Source organism: Arvicanthis niloticus, chromosome 5 (assembly GCF_011762505.2).
Source record: "Arvicanthis niloticus isolate mArvNil1 chromosome 5, mArvNil1.pat.X, whole genome shotgun sequence".
NCBI lineage: Eukaryota > Metazoa > Chordata > Mammalia > Rodentia > Muridae > Arvicanthis > Arvicanthis niloticus.
Window position 1 is genome coordinate 12,727,385 of NC_047662.1, and position 21,056 is coordinate 12,748,440.

The following is a 21,056-nucleotide window of genomic DNA, read 5'->3' on the forward strand; positions in this document are numbered from 1 at the left end:
GTGAAGAATGGAGACAAGACAGAGGTTCTGATCAAGTCTCATTTATTGTTTCTCTCTCTCCTTTATTGTCTCTCTCATTGTCTCTTGTATTCTCTCCTCTATTGAAGGGAAATCTGGGGTATTTATAGGCTTTTGCCACGTGCCTTGTAGGTGCTTGAATACCACGTGCCTTGTAGATGTGGATATGACGTAAGCCTTACAGGCGTCTATAGCGTGGATAGCATGTGCACCGTGCGCCTTGCAGGCTTGGATACCACCTGCACCTTACAAGCATGTATGGCGTGGATAGCACGTGGATAGCACGTGAACCGCATGTCTTGCAGGCGTGGATACCACGTGCGCCTTGCAGCTGGGGGCAGTAAACAGCAACATAAAATATGTGGGATATCAGAGTGTGCTTCAGCTGTTGTAGGCTGTTGTAAAACAAGTCTCACGTCAGGGTATATGGCTTGAGGTGGCTGAAAAGCTGATAGCTGCTTTCTGCTACAAGTTGGCTCCCAACAGCAGAGTGCTTACAGCAGTGGCCAGCCTATGTGCAAGCCCAGGCATTGTCGTGCCTGGACAGGAGCCATTATCCCTATTTATTTTTGAGTAAACCAGTGCCTAGAAGCCACAAAGTCTGGATTTGAACCCAGAACCGGCACTTCTGGTCCATCAGGTGATGTCTGAGCTAAAAACTCAATGCCTGCTGCCCAGTGCAGCTATGCCCTGTGAACTGGGAACTATCAAAGCTCTGAGGCAGGCTGGTGGCCGGTATGGCTTGATCTTGGGGCTCTATCGCTGGCCTTGCTCCCCAGGCTGTCTGTGTCTCGTCTCTAAGGAGTCAGATCATGGGAGGGGTTCAGACAGAGCCTAGCAGGATGCAAGTGGGGCTTGTCTGGCATCTGTGGGGAAGTGGGTGACCCCTTCCCACCTGTCGGATTTCATTGTCATGGTGGTAGTTCATCTGTTGGCCTCAGAGAACTGTTACCCACCCAGGTTTTTGAAAACATGTTTTCATGTAGCCCAAGCTGGCCCCCAACTCACTATGTAACTTCGGATGAACCTGAACTTCTAACCCCCCCTGGCAGCACATCCCAAGTTCAGGGATTACAGGTGTGCACCACCACATCCAGTTTATCCGGCGCCGGTGATTGAACCAAGGGCCTTGTGCATGCCAGGCAAGCACTCTCACCAACTTAGCTCTGTCCCCAGCCTATTGCTAAAGAATCGCTTAGTTTGCACAAGGAGCCTTTTCCTGGAATCTTCTCCCAGTACAGAAAGCTGGGATACTGAAGGCAGTGACTGACAGCAGGTGAAAGGTCCATGCCCTCACCCAGCCTGGGTGGCCCTGGCAAGCCAGTGGAGACGCCTCATCCAAGTTCCAGAGCGGAGAAAGCACCTCCTGCCAGCTTCCCTTCTTAATACAAAAACCATTTTGCCCTGAAGACTTAATATGAGTCCAGGAAGCTTGTCCTGTTTTGAGCCTGTGGCAGCTGGCTGCTTCCCTGGAGGCTGTGCTCCAAAGTTTCAGTTAAGCCCAGCCCACCATCCAACCTCGGTGGCCATCCAGAAGCACCCTTTCTGATCTGCCCCTTCTCCCTGCTGATGCTAGGTGCAGGGCCGGATGTTTTTCAGAGCAAAGAGTTACAAGGTCACTGCAGGGTCTCAGGGTCACAAAGGCCTCAGTTAGGCCTGAATTCGAGAGTGTCAACTGACTGTGGGACCCAAGACAGGTCACTGAGCCCTGAGGAGCCTCACTTTGCCCACCAGCGAGGATGTAGCACAGAAACTCACTGGGGACCGTGGGAACGAGTGGATCATTTGAGATACAAAGTGCTGAGGTCCCATGTTTGCAGAGCGTAACACCAAGGTCATTTCATGTCACTGAAGTAATTCCATGTGAGCCTTCTGACCAGATCAGGTATAGGATCAAAGGTGAGAGGTCAAGGATTTGCAGGCCCCCCTAGTGCTGCCATGCAGCTCTAAAGTCTAAGGTTCTTTATACCCTTCAACTTCAAACGACTGGTTTTTATCTTGTTACCCCAGGTCCTCAAGGGTTCCCGGGAGACAGTAGTCACAGGACAGTGGCTGAGAACATAGTTGTCCCCACCCCCAGCTAGTCGGGAAGTCCCCAAAAGCTCCTCCTTCACTCTCCTTGTTTAGTCATACAGGGTAGTTTGTGTGGGCTGTTACTAGCCCAACTTCTGTGATTCCCGTCCAAGGCATCAAGCCGGAAATTCTTCACTCCTGTTTCCGAGAGCAGGAGCCCTTTTATCCTGCACGCCGACTCAGCACTTTCCCAGTCCCGGCCTGCAGAGCCGAAAGCAGCGAGCGTCCCCCTTCTCCCAGCCTCATGTAGCCCCGCCCGGAGCCCAGGCATGGTCTTTATACCTAGGCCGAGCCTCGGTGCCACTCCCCAAGACATGCCCGGACACAGTTCAGACCAGTCATTTCTCCCCTCTCAGAGCCCCCTTCGCAATAAAGAAAGATAGTTCTGGGCCTTCTAACAAACTCCTGATGTGTGGCCAGGCCACCTCCTATCCCGAAGCTGTAGGGACCAAAAAAAAAAAAAAAAAAAAATCCAGTCAGGCGGGGATCCTCGGATCAGGTTGGGGTCACTGTGCCTCATACACACCACCCGGAATGAACCAGGGTCCTGTCATACAGCACAGTGACCTAATGCAGGTGCATCAGGAAGTGGTTGTTGTTGGGGACCCAGGCTGCCAGCCGGAGTGACAAAGAGCAGAAATAAAAGGTGAGTTGGGGCCAGGACCTCTGCGAGCCTTGGCACTAGGGCTTTTTATTAGGGAAAAATTCACTCATTCACAGAAGCCAGTGCAATGATGTCATTAATCTGGGTACCTGCCATTGGCTCCGCCTCTGTTCCGAGTTGGCCCTGCCCCTGCCTACTTCGCCCTCATCCCTACTGCCTCCACTCCCCTGAATACTGGAACTGTAGGCATGTGCCCCTACACGCAGTGTATGTGGTACTGGGAATTGAACCCAAGGCTTTGTGCATGTCAGAGAAGCATTCTCCCTACAGCTATGTCCCAGACCCTCTCTAAGCATTTGGCTAAACACCCACAGCATCTCCCAGGCCCCAGTACAAAAAAGCCCAGGGTGGGAACCAAGGAAGCAGACAGTGTGCAGGACTCACCGTAGGAGTGGCTTATTCCCTCTGTCCAGCCCACAACACCAGGCAGAGTCCCAGCTCTCTGCCCCTTCAAGGCTAAGCTCCAGCTACATGAAATCTGCTGTGACCCTTAAACACCCCGGTCTCCTTAGGTGTCTGTAGCCACAGAAGTACCACCCTTCCCCAGAAATGACACCAGGTTCTGTTTCCCCAGAGGCGGCTTTGAACCTCCTGACCCTGGACGGTCAGACAGTAAAGCCCAAGTGCAAAATATACAGGACATCAGTCAGATGGGAAAGAAAGATAATGGGGCGGGGCTTATCTGGATGCTTTACAGAATCAAGGAGCTAAGGAGAGCAGACAAGGTAACAAAGGTAACGGTGAATGGCAGTGGGGGTGGGGGTGGGGGTGGGGGCTGAACCAGCACCATACAGCACCATACAAAGGACCAGTGTGGGTGAGAGATGCATTTCAGACACAGTGAGCAGTAAGTGCAAATGTCCTGTGGCCCCTTTAGAGAAGTGGATTTTCTGCACTTCAGAAGGGTTCTCTGGCCTGTTAGTTTCTTTGCTCAGCCCAGCCCCTCCCTGTGCAGTGGAGGAGACAGGGAAGATGTGCAGGGGATCCTGTTAAGTACCAACAGCAGCCAGAGCCCCTTTCTGGAGCCAAGGTGACCTACCAACTCAGGCTCAGATGCCAAGAACTCACTGGCTTGCTCTTGGGCCCAGGAAAAAGTCCACTGTTTTTCTCTATGACCCTTTGAGTAGTGAGTCCTGGTGTCTGCAGGGCCAGCCACACGGGACCTAGTGGAGAGACTTTGTCTAAGGGCTGGAGATTTTTTGGCTCTCAGAGGCTCAGCTCCTGTAGCTTTCTCCCCCTTTTCCCTCCTGTCTCCATTGTGAAGCTAGTCCCCGAGTCCCCCTGGCCTACCTGAGAGGAGCTTCTAAGAAAGACTGTGGTACCCTGCGACACAGCCAAGTGTGGTCACTGTTGTTCTGTAACTGTCACATCTACAATGTCAGTTCCCCACCAGCCAAATCCCCAGATTAACCCGCCAAGCTCTGCCAGGAACTTCTCGATGTGAGGCATTTCCAGGGCCATCCCCGTGCAACCAGTGTGGAGGACTATCACCAGCTCCTGAGCCCCGCACTGGCATTTATTTGCCCCTTCCCTAAAGCTAGTGTCCTGGGAAATCTTGGCGCATGTCCCCAGCTTGGAGGAGAGGTAGGGTAGAGAAACAGAATGGTCAGTCATTCCTGGGGGGTCCGCCAAGGCTGCAGAAGGCAGGGAAACCCTGCCACCCTTAGCCTTTTGCTGACAACACCTTTGCCTTCCAGAAAGCGCCTTCTCTGCTACCTCAGGACCTTTGCACATGTTCTTCTATTGGATAGACCATTGTCCCCTCACCCTTCCCCCAAGGCCAAGCTTTACTGCCCCAGAGATCTCTTGTTTATTTGCTTCTCCGTGCATACCACAGCGTGATGCGTTGTGCTTAGATAATAATTGAATGGCCATCATGTGCGCCTGACACCCCTGCAGTGCGATCTCCATCGAAGCGGAGCTGCCCCCTAGTTGCCAGCATTTTTGTCAGCAAGGCTTTCCATCAACACTACTGGGTCCTGCAGGCTCACGAGATGACTTACTGAAATTTTAGTTCTGCATGTTTGGATTTGGAGCCTAAGAGGCTCTAGGGGATTCCCCCAGTCTCCCTTCATACATTTCCCCAGGCCTGTCTCTAGTGCTTCTGAGTGCCGAGGCTGGTGGCTCCATCTGTAGATACAGGCAAGTTTCCACGGCCAGTGGCTCAATCTCCTTTGATCCTTGGGGTCTTCAGGGTCCCCCTCAGTGACCTCCCTGCCCTGCCCTCACCTGGTCTCTCCTGGGCCACCTTTTGAGCTCTCTTTCTATGGAACAAACCAAAGACCAACAAGCCCATCCGTGTGTTCACCTGTAATTTTACAGTACAGGGTTTGATCAGTCCTGAATATATATTTAGTGACAGGCTTGGCTAATCTTTCAATCTAATTATACTCATTAACATTTAAATGTATAATTACTGTTATATCTGGCCATGACTGTCTAAATATTTTATAGAGATCTTAAGTACAGTAGACTTCCAGGATTGCCATGAAACTCCCATCCCCCTAAAAGATGACGCGAGTGGTTCCAGCCCCCCTACTGCACCCCCACTTTGGTTGGTGATATCTGGTTCCTAGGATAACTATATCGAAGGTGGGGGGGGTTAGAGAGACAGTGTGACAACCTGTCCTCTCTCTTCATGGCGGAGTTACCTTTCACAGTCAGGGGCACTGAATGGAAGAGTCTCACAGGTGAGATCACAGAGATGCTGTTGTAGAGGTGACCTGTGCTGGCGACACGCTCAGCATGCAGAGGTTGATGGTCATCAAGTCTGATGGCCCAAACTCAGTCCTCAGGACCCACACTCCAGGTGCCAACTCCTGCCAGCTGTCTGCTAACCACACACTTTCTATGCCATTCGCAAACTCACAAGATAAATCAACGTTACAAATTTTTTTTTAAGTCCAAATCGAGAAGCAGCCGGAAGAAGCAACTCCCAGTTGACAGTGATGGGCAGAATGTGTTTTGTGATACCAAAAAGCCCGTCAGGAATGGGACTCTGACCCTCAATGCCAGGACAAGGCCTGTTGTTACACCTGCCCCTGTGGTAACAGCTAGAACCCTGGGAGCCCTCTGTACATGTCCTGTGCCTGCATGATCAGGGCTCTCTCAGGACACTGTCTCTCCTATTTCTTGAGAAAGGTCTCTCATTGGCCTGGAACTCAGAGATTTCGCTGGCCACTGAGCACAGGGGATTCTCCTATCTTCACTGGGATTAAGAGACACACCTTACCACACCTGGCTCTTCAGATGTGGGTTCTAGGGATTTGAACTCAGGTCCTTGTGCTTACACACAAGGAATCGCTTGACTGACTGAGCCATCATCTCCTCAGCTCCTCCAGTTTTTGAGCAGAAGCACAGGCAGGGATGGGGGAACTGATCAGACCATTCCTGCATGGGAATAGTTGGTGTGTGTGTTTGTCTGTGCTTATGTGACAGATACTAAAAGGCTATAACATGGTAACTTGCTCTGGGTCTCACTAGCGGATGGCTGAGCTGGGCTTTGAACCCAGACCACCTGTCCTGGGGTCTGCTCTTGAATGCTCCTGTTTCACAACTGTGTCCGTCCTTCTGTTCTGTACTTGGAGATTGGCTGTCACCTGCATGGAACTTTGTAGAGCCTTGCTGAGTCTCCCATGGGAAACAGCAGTCATGAGGACAGTCTCCAAATCACTGGGTGCCCAGGGCCTCTTCTGAGAGCCAAAGCCCAGAGAAGGTGCTAGACTGAGTTCCTGAGGCCACAAGGCATGTTGTTTTGCAACCTGACGCCCTGGTCATCTCTCTCAGGGCCGAGTAGGAGCCATTGTCTTGGTTGCTGATGGCCTCACACACAAAGGTCGCCCTTTAAGGATGCCATTCATTGGAGGGGAGGGGAGAGGAGTTGGCGGCCAATGTGGTTTCCAAGAAAACTCCTTTTTAAGTCTAGAGATTGCTGATGCTCCTCATCCCCCACCTCACCCCACCTGCTATTTTTAGGAGGGCTTTCCTGGACTCCCCTCCAAAGTCTGGAAAACAAACACCTCCCATCATGCCCTGCCCCCCACTTCCCTCCTGCTGCTGACCTCTGGGGGAAGGGAGGAAGCGCCACCCGCCAGGGCTTCCTGGTGTGAGGAGGGTGAGCAGCCTGCAGGGGCTCTGGCTGTAGTAATCTCTTCCTTGGCTGGCCCGATGGCCTGGCCTTCCCCTGTTAAGCTTCCCTTTTACAATTCTGCCCCGACTCACGCCCTAGGCTCCAAGACTACCCCCCCCCATGAGGTCTGGCAACCTCTAATCAAATCTCTCCTTCCCAGACCACTCCCGACAGCTTTCATCCTTAGCCTGGCATGGTCAGGCACAGCCAGGCAGAAATACCAGCACCTGCAGCCTAAAGCTCCGCCTTGTAAAGGAAGCGTCCCCATTTGACACAGAGAGCATACGGGACTTATCCAGGGTCACACAGGTGGTATCTGCAGAGCCAGATGGCTCAGGTTCACATAAATCTTGAATTTACCCTGTGCTATAAGGCACATTTAAGACCTTAAAAATAGTTAACAATTGGGAGATTAGAATTTCCACAAAAAGTCGGGGTATATGGGGTTACAATACGCAGTACAATTAAGATAACCCCACTCTGGAATCTAGGAATAGAGTTCTGGGGCCCCCACCCTCTCCTGATGATGGGTCTTGGCAGAGCCTGGAAGGTAGTCTTCTGTCCCATCAGACTACGGTGGCCTTGAGTGCCTGGGCAGAGGACCAAGGAGAAGCAGCCTGAGATATGTAGCCTGAGGCAGGATTCCCCATGACTTAGAAAGGACCAAGCGTGTAGAAGTCAGAGAGGGTCCCTTAGCAACTGAGGGGCTAGAGGTAGAGTGAGTGGCCCTTGGGAGCATTTTGCAACAAAAGGAAAAAGAAAAATGGAATTTGCTAGAAGGGAAAGGGTTGAGACAGGGGTCAACCATCCGGGAGGCCAGAGACCGGACAGCCATTGGTATGATACTGGAAAGGTCCTGAACAGGGGGCTTGCCAAGTTCGGGGACTCAGATGTCCAAGGGAGTCTTGGGAAAAGGTGATGGTCTCAATTTCCATCAGTAGGAGCCAGGCTGGTGGGGTGGGTGGAGCTGAGGAGAAGCATGTCTCCTGCGTGTTCAGCTGAGTTTCTGCTGAGTTCCCATCATCCAGAGCCTTACAAGCAGAGGAGGTCCCAAGGTCAGACACTGGCCAGACCTCCCACCTAACAGGACAGAGAAGCCTGACATCTAGGGAGGCCCCTGACTCTGGGCTTCTCTTCTCCCCAGATGTTCCAGGCGTGGATCCTATGTATCACTCTGAAGAGAGTCACTTGATAGGTGAGGACGATGAGGCCTAAGGACACATAGGAAGATTTTTAAACTCTTACCAAGCCATGTTGGCCCAAGCATGTCGAGACCCGGGATGGCTCACTGGGCGACATCCAACATATTCTCATTCTCATATTCTCATTCATATTTATATTCATTCTCTCTCTCTCTCTCTCTCTCTCTCTCTCTCTCTCTCTCTCTCTCTCTCTCTCTCTCTCTCTCTCTCTCTGTCTCAGCTCTCCCAACGGTAACTAGGAAGTTGAACCGGAAGCATTCTGCCTTCCATGCTGGTTGGTATTCATTCAGATGCCTAAGTCTCACGGAGCCTCATGCCAGGCCCTCCCCATCTCTCTCTGCCTCTGCCTGACTACACTCCTTTTCCAGAGTCTGTGTGAACAAAGCTTCCCACTTCAACCCAGGTCCCACCAGACTGAAAAGTTTGTAAAGTTTCCTGGCTGAGGAATGCCCAGAAGGAGCCCAGAGGCTGCTGAGCTCAGCCTAGCAGGAAGCCAGATTGTGAGGGTGTGATTTGACAGTACCATGAACTGGCTGGGCTCTGTGGTGAAAGGCAGGAAAGCTGATTCCATAGGAGCTGTTTGTGTACACACACACACACACACACACACACACACACACACCCCTCTGGCAGCCACTGGGCAGTAAATGGGGCACACACTGGAATGTCAGATTGCATTTAAGGGAAACCTCAGAGAGCCTTTTGAAAGGCCAAATGGTAAGGAAGCTACATCTCAGAATGAGAGCATCCAGACAGCACTTGGGAATTATGAATGGCCCTCTGGTTTGTGGGGGGATGTGGTGGGTTGTGCTGTCCGCAGTGATGTGTGTTTTCATAACATCAGTGAGAATCAAGGTCAAGGTATCCTTCGTTTGAGGCCAGGACCTGTTTCTCTTGTTCAGTGACCCCCCTCCTTTCTCTCTGTCTCCTCTCCCCCCATCCCCCATAATTTAACACTGGTGCCTCCATTTTCTTCTCTATGAAACAGTTCCTCTGGGCCTTACCTCAGTGATAGAGCATGCACATGAAGCCCGGGGTTCCATCCCAGGACAGCACAGTCAGTTTCAGCCCCATGCAGAGCCTAAGGGCCAGAAGAGCAGATATGTACAGTGTGTTTGTCCCCAGCGTGCTATGGGACCTGGTTTGGGTAGGTGACCAAGGGGACAGGAGGTTCAATACCAGGGCTGGGTAGTCTTTGATGCTTAATGCATGACCATGTCTCTAGTCTGTAACGTATGGTGACTTCACAAGGCAGTTGACAGGTGACAAGAACCCATAGGGCCTTAGCATGGTGCCTGGCGCTACCCTAGTGTCACAGTTCAGGAATCATTCGATGTTTGGATTGGGGATGATTTTTTAAAAAATGATTTTATGTTTACTTGCGTGTTATGTGTGTTATATGTACATGTGCCCATGGAGGCCAGAAGAAGGTTGTCCACTGCCTTAGATGGGTGCTGGACACCAAGTTCTGGTTCCTTGCAACACCAGTTTGTACCCTTAACTGCTGAGTCATCTCTCCAGCTCCAGAATCATTGTAGTATCTGGTAAAGGAACGCTCAGGAGGCCGGGTGGCTCGCCCCAGGTCTCCTGGAGCTTAAAGTCCCTCTGCACACACCATGGCCCTGCGAAGCCCAAAGGGTATGACACCACCTGTCACTATAGCAGTAGCAGTGGTGTCAGTGACCTGGTTGCTGGAATGAGACCTGCCTGGTTGAAGCCAGTTTCTGGAGCACAGACAGAGTGCTGGCTGGCTGCCACCTCAAGAGAGAGGCAAGCATCGGGCATGCAGCTTACCCAGAGAGAAAGAGACCTACAGTACCTAGGAAGCAGGGCAAGGGAGGAAGCGGCCTGTCCTCCTCCTCATGGCTCTGTGTGTAGATTTAAATGACTGCTCGTGCATCTGTGGTGGAGAATTGCTTGTTGAGGTGAGTGCCCACCTCCGGTCTGGCCACTTTGCTGTCTGCTGCCTTGCTGGGTACTATGCCCACTTCTTTACCTTGATCCAGGATAGCATCCTAAGGGCTCCAAGGGCCTCTCTGTCAGTTTCCTTGAGTGGGGATTTTCGTGGCAGGCCCAGGGTACCACATTCTTAGCGCTCTCTCTCTCTCTCTCTCTCTCTCTCTCTCTCTCTCTCTCTCTCTCTCTCTGTGTGTGTGTGTGTGTCTGTCTGTCTGACTGTCTGTCTGTCTGTCTTAGAAAGCCTTGTATCAACTGGACACTAGTCTCTGAGTTTACAGTTTCAGTGGCATCTGGTGGTTTGAATGAGAAATGTCCCTCATAGGCTCCTGTATTAACACTCAGTCCCCACTTGGTGGTGCTGTTCCTGAAGGTTACAGAACCTTTAGGAGGTAGCACCTTGTTGAAGTAAGTATGTCACTGGGAGTGGGCCTTATGAGTTCATAGCCTTGATCACTTCCCCTTTGTGTTTCCTCCCTCTTCTTCCCTCACTCCATACCCACCTTTTCTCCCTGCTCCCTCCCCCCCGACTCTTGCTCTCTCAGGCTCTCCCATCCTGGCTGTCTTCCCTGTAGTGTGGGTGAAATGTGATCAGGTGACCAGCCAGCTCCCTGCTCCTGCAGCTATGCTTTCTCTGCCTGTGTCCATGCCAACCCACCATGATGGTCTCTGTCCTTTGGAACCGTAGGCAGAGTGAACACTTGTTGGGGGCCGACTTTTAGCAGAAAGCGGCTATCAGCTTTGCAGCCATCTTGAGCCATATACCCTGACATGAGACTTGGATTACAATAGCCTACAACAGCTGAGCACACTCCGATAATCTTGGTTTAGATACCTTGAGATTAAAGGTGTGTGAGATTAAAGGTGTGTGAGATTAAAGGTGTGTAACTTAAGAGTATGACTTAGAAGTGTAGAGATCAGATTCAGAGACAAGACCTAAGGGCATGATTAAAGGTGTGACCAAAAGGCATGGCTTAGAAGTGAGACATATAAAGGCGAGAGGCAGGCAGAAGAGAGATGAGAGAATCAGACACTTAGAGGAAATATACTCTTTAGGGAGACTCTTTAAAGAGTACAGCTAGACTTGGGACTTGGACTAGGAAGAGAGAGTGAAGAATAAACGGGATTGAAACACACTCTGTCTGGTCTCCATTCTTCGAGTCCGTCCTCACTCTCTCTCTTGCTGAACCCCAACCCTCGGACCGGAGCGGCAGCTTGGGCCAGGATACAGTGGCCGCCAAACGGGGGGCAGCCCGGGCCTCAACATTTTGCTCGGGCCGTGACATTTTTGGCCGCCTGAACGTGGAGCTAGTGCAGTTCTTGACAAACACCTTCTTTCCTAAGTCCCTTTTGTAAGGACATCCCACCATAGCCATAGAGTTAATACAAGTGGGTTAGATTGACTTAAACATGGCCTTCACTTGCAAAGCTTTCTTAGATTCTAGGTCGGAAGCCTAGTGGGGTACAGCTGGAGTTGGACAGGGTCGTTTCTTAGAACAGGTACCCACATCCTGTGAGCTGGGAATAACATTATGGGGAGCCCCTCAAACACTGGGGCATGCTGTCCTGTCTCAAGGCATCCTGATGCTGCTGAGTCTCCAAGTAGCTGAGAGCAAAGACTACTTCTCACAGGATAAGACTTACGATGTGACAAACCAGAATCCTAAGGGTTCAGTTTCTAACCACAAGGACAAAGAGGCTTGGGGGGACCAACCAAGTCCCCAGGGACTCTCTATCCCTGCTTTATAGTCCCTCCAAGTCCCCAAGGACTCTTATCTCTGTTACACCTGCCAGTCTGTAAGCCCCTGGTGCACCCCAGCTATGCCACTAACTGGTTGTGTGGCCATAATGCCCCCTCTGGGATGGAATAAGAGGACTTGCCTGCCCACCTCTATAAAAATGCATCTGAAATGCCAGGGAATGACAGGTGGAGGATTCCCTATGGTGCTGGCTCAGGCTTGTTTGTAGGGTGCTTGCAGACTGAATCTTGGATCTTTGTTGGATCTTGGAGTTTCTTTTGTTTGTTTATTTGGCTAGTTGGTTAGTTGTCTTTTATTTATTTGTAGCCTGTGTGCAAGGAATCTGAGGACAACTGCCAGGAGTCAGTTCTCTTCCACCATGTGTGCCCCAGGGTACAAACTCGAGTCATCAGACAGGATGGCAAGTGCCTTCACTCACTCAGTCCTCTTGCCTTCCTGGATGTTGGAGTTTCTTAAAGCCAAGTTCCCTGGTAACAGGCTGCACCATGTTGGAGAGCTGGCCTGGCTTTGTCCTCAGCTCCACCCTGAGCTTTCAACTCAGTAGGTCTTGAAACCCAGCCCTGGTGACCTCAGCTGCCGTGCAGCCAAGCTGGCTGCTGAGAAGACAGAGTCAGCTGGGTTCATTGGGAGGCTCAAAGCTGGAATTTTGAATGCTGACCAGCCCTGGAGTCCCCACTGCGCGGGGTTCCCTGTGGCTCTCCGTGTGCAGCGGCAGCGTGGCCTCAGATACCCCCATCTGCAGCTGGAATTACAGGCAGTTATGAGCTGCCCAGTGGGTACGGAGAAGTGAACTCCGGTCCTCTCTGAGAGCAACAAGTGATCTTAACCACTGAGCCATTTCTCTAGCCCCAACAGTTGTCTTTGTATTGTTGAGTTACGAGGATTTTATTTTTAAAAATTTTTATTGAATTTAATTGAGTGTGTGTGTGAGAGTGTGCATACACTAGGTTCACATCACAGGACATGTGTGGAGGTCAGCAGACAGCTGATAGGAGTAGGCTTTTCTTTCATGGTTTTCTTGGTGATTGAACTCAGATCTTCTAGATGTCTCTTATTGGATAAGGAACTTGCAAGTATTTTCTCCCTTCTGCGGGCTGTCTCTCCTTGTTCTCCATGTCTTCCCGTGAAGCAGAGTTTTTAATTTGACGGAATCCAGTTTATCTCCTGTGTGGCCCATATCGTTTGTATCTTATCTTTCATGTCATTGGGCCCTACATGTTAATGATCAAGCAGGGCTTATGAGAGAGTCTTGGATGGGACTCGATCTGTGGGCTCAGTGGGGTGACCCTGGGGCTCATTTCAGCAACAGAGTCAGAAGCTCAGGAGCTCCCCATGTATGAGACCTCCGAGGCTAGCCTTGCAGCCCAGCAGGGCTTCCATTGTCGATAGCCAACTCAGAGAGAGCCAGCGGTTCACACTGCAAGCCTGGGTCCCAAGCCTGGGACACGGTAGTGGTGTGGGGGAGCCAGGAGAGACACTGTATCAGGTGAACCCCATTTCTCACCTGGACAAAAGACACCCAGAGGAACGGCTAGGGAATCGGGAGCTAATTAATCCTCTGTCCTGTCCGCAGCCATGAAAGCTGACCGGAAGCGCTTAAAGGGCGAGAAGACCGACCTGGTGAGCCAGATGCAGCAGCTGTACGCCACGCTGGAGAGCCGAGAGGAGCAGTTGCGAGACTTCATACGTAACTATGAGCAGCACCGTAAGGTTAGTGTCTGGACCCCTGCCCTCCCCTCTCACCCCTTCCCTCTCCTGTCTCTTTTCCTGCCCTCCACTCTCAGACACACAATCTCATCTCCGCCCTTAGCCAAACATGGTCTCTGCCTTGAATCTCAAAGCACCCTTGACTGGCTCTGGTGTCTTCATGTAATCTGAACAAAAGAAGAAATCCAGCCCAGCTCCTGCTTGGGCCCTGTGTCCCTAGGTGGACAGCGTGGATTCAGGAATCTAGCTGCTTCAGATCCCTCTTTCTCTGGGCATACCCTTGAATCTTCCACTCACCCCAGAGCCTCAGTTTCCCCTTCTGTGGAAGGTGCAGAGCTGTTGTGAGGACCAAGATACTGAGCACCCAGCAAGAGGAGCCATGCATCTCATTAATAATCACGTGACGGAAGCGGGCGGAGTTAGCCAGGAGCAGTGGGAGACACCAGGGAGGTTTGTCTGCATAGAGGGCTCTCCGAGGGCTTCACGGAGGAGGTGTCACAAGGCTTGGGCTCTGTGTTAGTTACTTATCTCAGGATAAAACGCCTGACAAAAGCGATTTCATGGGGTTTGTTTTGGATCAGAGTTGGAATATACAGTCCGTTGTGGCAGAAGAGATGTGAGGTGGCCAGCCGTGTCCGTCGCATCTGCAGTCAGGAAGCTGAGAGAGATGGTTGTTTCACTCATAGTCTTCTTACTTAGTTTGGACCTCTAGCCCCCCCACCCCCTAGAATGTCGCCACCAGGTGGGACTTTCCGCTTCAGTGAACCCAATCTAGAAACTCCCTCACAGAACCACCTAGAGACCCATTTCCTATTGTGCAAGCCCAGAAAAACCGGGCCGACAAGATGGCTCAGTGAGTAAAGGCACTTGCTGCCAAGCCTAGTGACCTGAGTTCAATTCCTGGAAGACATATGATGGGAGGGAAGAAATGGCTTCTATGAGTTGACCTCTGTCCTCCATACGCTCTGTAGGCAGGGCTGCCATTGAGTTGTGTACATGGACCTGAAAGTAGAAACGTTCGTTCATGTGTGTGTTCCTTGTGTCACTGGGTCTACAATGCCTGGCAGTTTGAGGGAAGGAGGATTATTTGGGCTTACGGTTTCAGACCGTCAAGGAGGGGAGTTAATGGCAGTGTGAGCATGGGGCAGAGGTGCTCATGTGACCAACCAGGACACAGAGCACAAAGGCTGGAGAAAAATGTAATGGAAGCAGAGTGCAATGGCTGGAGCAGCAGCAGCAGTAAAAGCCTCAGAGGCTTCCCTCCAGGACCTTACCTACTTCTGCCAGCCAGGCCCCACTTCCTGAAGGCTTCACACTCCCCAAAGAGTGCCACCAGCCAGGGGACAAGCACGCAGAATGAGAGCCTGTGAGAGGCATTCCTGACTCAAACCTAACGGCTCTGCCTGCAGCTTTGGGGACAGGAAGGCCAACTGACTCCTCAGTAGCAGTGGAGCGTGATGGGCCCAGTCAAGGAGGCCACCTCTGAGCTGCGGTTAGAAGCCAGTTGGCCAAGGCTAGATTAGAATTGACATGAACCTCACATGCGTACTGCAGGTGACTCTCGGTGACACATCCCTGGCATGCAGAACTCTTCCTTCCTGAGGTCAAATGGCTCTAAGCAGCAGTACAGGTGTCACCTGCCTACTCTGTGTGTGTTGTCCCCAACCTCCGCTCCCATTGCCGTCTGTATGCATTCAGGTTAGGCAAGTCAGGGGTGTAGCATCTGAATGACCTTGTGTCACCGGGCAGCCCAGAAGAGTCTGGTCACTGATCAAGACCAATTATTTATTTTTGTGGTGTTCAGAATGAATTTGGGACGTCCCTTATGCGACCCAGGCAGGCGTTCTACCACAGAACTGGCCCCTTAGCCCCTCACTGAGAGATTATAGGTAGGCATTGTAACACATATTTAGAGATACCGTTCAGAAACCGAAATCTCAGCCCTGGTTTTATCCAGCCTCTCAAGATCTTGCATCTGGTTACCAAAACATAGTTTGCATTTTATGTTTGAATGAAATGAGCAACATTAATAGAACTCTCTGGTTCCCCAGTCACTGGGCTGCAGGCTCTCAACCTGCCACGGCCCACTTGCTTCTTCTGGAACCTCTCCGGGTCTCAGCTGGAGCAGGTGGGGACAGCAGGGACACAAAGCTGCTGGCAAAGATAGGACTTGGCCTGTCCAGAAAATTCTCAGAGTTGCGACATCCCAAAAAACCGTGCCAAAGACACACACCCTGTCCCCTGAGTGCAGCTGGGGACTGTCTACAAACCCAGCTGGAGATGTACTCATAGCCGGCCAAGCAGCCAGCTCCAAGCTGGATACAGGATAATCCTGGTACTGGGTCTAAAAGGTCCTCTGTTGCCACTATCCCACCACACCCTGTCTCCTGCGCCTCTCGTCACTCCCCATCTGAGGCTCCAGTCTTGGCCTGCAAGGTCTCAATGATCTAGCCTTTTTTATTAACAGTCTAGCCTTGCCCCGCCCTTGTGAGTTTCAGGTACTTGTAGTCTCTAAGCCTATCAAATTCCGGTCTCCAGGGAAGGAATCCCATAGTTCTCTTTGATTCCTCCATGACCAGCAGTGGGCTGAGGGCGATTCTCCTCAGGGCCTCAGTTTACCGTTCTGTAAAACAGAAATAATTGGAGACTCTACCTCATAGGTGGGTATGTTATTCAAAAACAGTTGTGTATGCAGAGCCTGCAGCAGCACTGCCCAGGACACTTAAGTGACTGCCACTGCTGAGCCTGTTGGCCTCTGCCTGGGAACAGTTTCGTGGGCACACAAGTGAAATACCCACAGACCTTTTTCACCTAGTGTAGAGCTCAAGTCTGCTCACAACCGCCAGAACAGGCAAAACCTCAGAGATAAAAAAGGAACCCAAGGGTCTTAGTGAGTCTTCCTCGTAACTCAAGCTCACCAGCCAGCTCCCAGGGGTGCCCAGCTCCACTCCAGACCTGTTTCTTCAGCATAGCCTAAGCAAGCACAGCCTTATCTGGCTGTGTGTGCATCACGTTGGTGGGGCGAGCATCAGGTAAGGACTGGCTGGAAAGAACGCTAGACGGTCACCCTAAGCTGGTATTCAGGGAAGGCTTCTTGGAAGAGGAGGTATAAGCAGGGATCCTAGGGAATGAGAAGCTTCCTGGCAGAGCCCCAGGTGACAGGGCTATCTCAACATGCATACAGTACAGATGGGGAAACTGAGGCCATGCTGACCTGTAGGTATTTGCAGAGCCAGGGCTGTCTGCAGAACGTTAGCCAGTGTTGTACACACTGGACGCTTCATCCATGCAGAAAAGCTGGTACCCTTTCTTGGCCTCCTGGCCTTGGTGGTGGAGACCTCGGATCTTGTTTAGACATGGTGAGATTTGGTGGGATGGGCCAAGTACTCCCAAAGACCATCCTCACGAGATGGCCGCAGTTTCAATGCCACCCCTGTTCAGAGGTCGGGTCAGCCACAGCTCCTTCTGAGGCCTGCCCTACACCAGACTGGCACCACCCCTGGCAGCCATGGAAACTGAGAGGGGCCTGGGCAGGTGGCAGGATGAGATTTCTTCCTCGTGGGACTGAGTGTCGTGTCAGCTACGGCCTTGTAGGGTGGCAGCAGGGACTTGTGGTAGCCCAGTCACCACCGCTACAGGGGCCTTCCTGTACCTGTTTTGCTCTGACACAGTTCCTCAAGCAAGAACTGGCAATGTGGAGTTGGCAGAGTGATTGCCTAGCGGGTGGGAGACCCAGGGTTCCATCCTCAGCGCTACACCGCAGAAACTGGGCCAGCACTTGGGAATTGGAGGCTGGAGAATCCGAAGTTTAAGATTGTCCTCGGCTACATAGAGAGTTGGGGGCAAGCTTGGGTTCCATAGGGACCCTGACTCAAAACTCAAAACACCTCAAACCAACCAACCAACCAAACATATAAATAAATAAATAAATAAATAAATAAATAAATAAATTTAATTAATTAATTTAATTTAATGACAAACTCTCCTTCACCCCAACTCTTATCAGACCCCACTTTGTCTTCCCCACATGAGGTTGTTCTATCTTTGAAAAGAGTCATTTTTCACCCTGTCCCCATTTTCTGTATAGAGGCAAGCCTTACCCAGGCTCTCTCACCAGGAAAGTGCTCTCTGGGGGCATCTGAGGTGCTCACCCTACAGCCTTCCCACCTCACACCAGGGCTTTTGGCCATGTGTTGGGGATTCCCCACTCCCCTGCCTTCCCACCTCACACCAGGGCTTTTGGCCATGTGTTGGGGATTCCCCACTCCCCTGCCCACCCAGATGAGCCCTCCACCCCTGTGCCATCTTGCAACCCATCCCCCCTCTCTCATCCCCACCACAGGAGAGTGAGGACGCCGTCAAAGCGCTGGCCAAGGAGAAGGATCTGCTGGAGCGAGAGAAATGGGATCTTCGGCGGCAGGCCAAGGAGGCCACGGACCATGCTGCGGCCCTGCGCTCCCAGCTGGACCTCAAGGACAACCGTATGAAGGAGCTGGAGGCCGAGCTAGCCATGGTGAGCGTGCACTGGCCACTGAGGAGCAGCCTGGACCACCCAGAGCCCCTGAGGGAGAAGGTGGTAGTCAGGGAGGGCAGTGGGCTCCAAGACACTCCTGAGTTGGGGACCTCCTCAAGCCCAGGAGCACAGGGATCCTGGGTGGCCTTTGCCCACACGTCCCAAGAGATTGCGAAAACATGGAGCAATGGGAAGGCATATTTTGGCTCAAAATAATCATAATCTTTTGGGAAAATATCTAGGAATATTAACATCTCAGAGTCTAGGATTACAAATGACAGTATCTATCTGTGCATTATATATATATATATATATATATATATATATATATATATATATATACACACACACACAGACACACACACACATTTATGAGCATGTATGTACCATGTACTTACATGTGTATCTTGCTACTTGTTTTCATGGGATATTCAAAGGCTTATCTACTTATCTAGAACAAAATCATCTTTCTTAGGTCATCGAATGAAAATAAGATAGATTTGGTGGTTATTTTTTTTTTTTACTAACCTAAAATCAACGAAATCTCTGCAAACGTGTTTCAAAGCTGCATTGTGGTACATGTAAGGGAGTCAGAGCGAATCTGGGAATCCGACAGAGGTAGAAGAGGCCCCAGAATCTCAGCCTTGCCTGCCAGTGTGACCTGAGCCGTCCCGTGCCATTTTGGTTACTGGGAAGGAAGGGGGGGTATCTTCGTTTTCACCCTGCCTTCCCCATGACATAGTTAGGTATAGCCAGAACACACAAAGCTAGAAAGGCCTTTGAAAGCCCTCTGGACCCAGTGTGGGGGTGGGTGGTGTGGTGTGTGTGTGTGTGTGTGTGTGTGTGTGTGTGTGTGTGTGTTTTGATCCGAGGCTAACTTGTGAGAGTTGATTGGTTTTCTCTTTGCACCATGTGGGTCCTGAGACTGTGCTCCTAGTAGGTGGATGTTATTCAGCAGGGTGCCAGTGCTAGCTAACAAGGCACTTACAGACCTCGGTCGGATGCTTGACCTCCGGGACCTCCATCCCTGCACATACCCCGTAGCGCTCTGGGGGGAACACAGAAACAGCTAGCCTAGCATTTGTGTGCTGCACTGACCTGATAGTTTGCAAAACTCCTGCTTCAGCGTGAAGCCACCCAGAGCAGGGCAGCTACCTTGTGCGATGCTGACCCCTAGTGGTGAAGGCTGTCAAGGCAGGAAGACTGCCTTCCCTGCATCTCCGGTGGATACAGCCCTGAGAGATGGGTGGGAAAGACACCGTGTGCTCAGCTCACCACTGTCCCTGTGGACAGAGAGATGAAGTACATCTTGGTGCTTTGAGCCCTGGTCTCAGCATCTTAGGGGTTCTCTGGTGTTCCCTGTACTAAGAAATAGCTCCCCTAGCTTCTGCTCCTAACATACGGGTACACAGCCTGATTTCTATAGCCAGAAACTCTCAGCTCCCCTCCTCCCCCCTGCAGCTTCAGACCCTCTGCTGCTGGAGGCCCTGGAGTACTGTCACAGGCAACATCTTCCTAGAGGAAGAGGGAGGATGCTCTGTCGGGACTCATCGTGGCCCCACCTCCTTCAGACATGCCTCTGACTACACGTCCTCTTCGTCCCCTCTACCACTCAGCACAGACAGGCTGTGCTGTGGACAGCCCCAGGCCTTTCTGCCTGGACCGTGAGGTCCAGGCTGACCTGAGGAGCCATCTCTGAAACTGCAAGTCGCTGAGATTGCAGCCAATTGAGGGCGACTCTGCCTGGCAGAAGCACACAGGGATTCTGGGAGGAAGTCAGGACCCACATGTGCAATAGGAAGTCGTGGGTGTGGCATGTACTCAAGGTCACAAAAAGGTTCTGTAACAGCAGGGGCCAAGGCTGGCTCTATCTGGATTTTGGTCACATGAGTATATTCATCCCAACTTAGAAATTCCCAAGAACCCAGTGCTCCAGCATCAGCATGCTCAAGGGAGGGTAGAGGCCAAGAAAAGAGAAGTAGGGGGAGGTCGGAGTTCAAGAGAAACTCCCAGCATTGAGTCATACGCCGCAGCGAGAGAGATCAGTGGGAAATGTTGTGTCTGTCTCTGGTGGGAGATGGCCCCCACACACAGCCCAAGTGAGCCATCTTTCTCAGAGATTCCAAGTTCTGTGTAGGCAGAGTGAAAAACTCCCGTGCCTAGGGGGATCTCCCACTTGTCAGATAGTGATGTCGCACTCCACACAGAGGACCCACCCCTCCTGACCCAGCCAGAGGTGAGGTCCTTCATCAACCAGGGAAGAAGCCGGGTAGGAATAGGAGGGTATCATGCCCGGGCCTCTTCTTGTGTTGCCCCTAAAGGCTGCTTGTTTTGTGGGTTGGTCTGGGTGGTCCTCTGCTTTCTATGTATGTGTGTGGAATGCTTGGGAAAGGGAGGCTGTGATGGGCCTTCCCTTCCTCCCTCCGCTCTTCATTCAGCTTCCCCTGCCCTGCAGGAGCCTGGAGAGTTACCTAGACTAGCCTAAGTATGCATGAGTCTGTGTCTTAACGCATGCTCCTTTTCTTAGCCAACAATCTTTAAGACCCTGCCTGCTAAAATCCCACTTACCCTGGTGGGAGTAGGGAGATAACTCCTAGCTAAGACGTCTCTGACCTATGCCCTTCACAGAGGCACTCTCTCTGCCCCGTGCTAACCCCACGTGTAGCACCCAGACTTGTGGCAGTTCCCCTAATACAAGCCTGTCCCTTGAATCCCAGGCTCTACCAGCCTTGACTTCCACCAGCTCACTCTTCGGAACTAATTCTTTGTGCTGCGCTTTCTACATGGCGGCCCACGCTTTGAGCTGCCAACAGGGGGGCCTGGATAACTGTGCATCATGGGGAGCACCATGGTGGGGCTCGCCTGTGCGTCATGGGGTGCACATTTAGTTGCTTTTCCTGACAGTTTCTGGGCTGGCTTCTCTGCCCATGACCTCCACTCTTTCCAAACTCAATGGGAGACCTGCATTTTACCAAGTTTATCCAAGGACACCCACCCCCTATGCCACTTTCTCATCTTGTCAGGATCCCGCCTG

At 51.6% G+C, this 21,056-nt stretch overlaps 1 protein-coding gene across 8 annotated transcripts in view; it reads left to right on the forward strand.

Moving 5' to 3' along the window:
• Kazn (kazrin, periplakin interacting protein) overlaps positions 1-21,056 on the forward strand; it is a 977,884-nt gene that overhangs the window by 909,542 nt on the left and 47,286 nt on the right. For all 8 annotated transcript variants that reach the window (XR_013110333.1, XM_034502894.2, XM_076933798.1 and 5 more), the window contains 2 exons: positions 13,376-13,512; positions 17,852-18,022. Coding sequence is in view for 7 of the 8 variants with exons in the window: in XM_034502894.2 (XP_034358785.2) it covers positions 13,376-13,512; positions 17,852-18,022 (308 nt within the window). In the remaining variant the exon portion in view is untranslated. The remainder of the gene's footprint in view (positions 1-13,375; positions 13,513-17,851; positions 18,023-21,056) is intronic.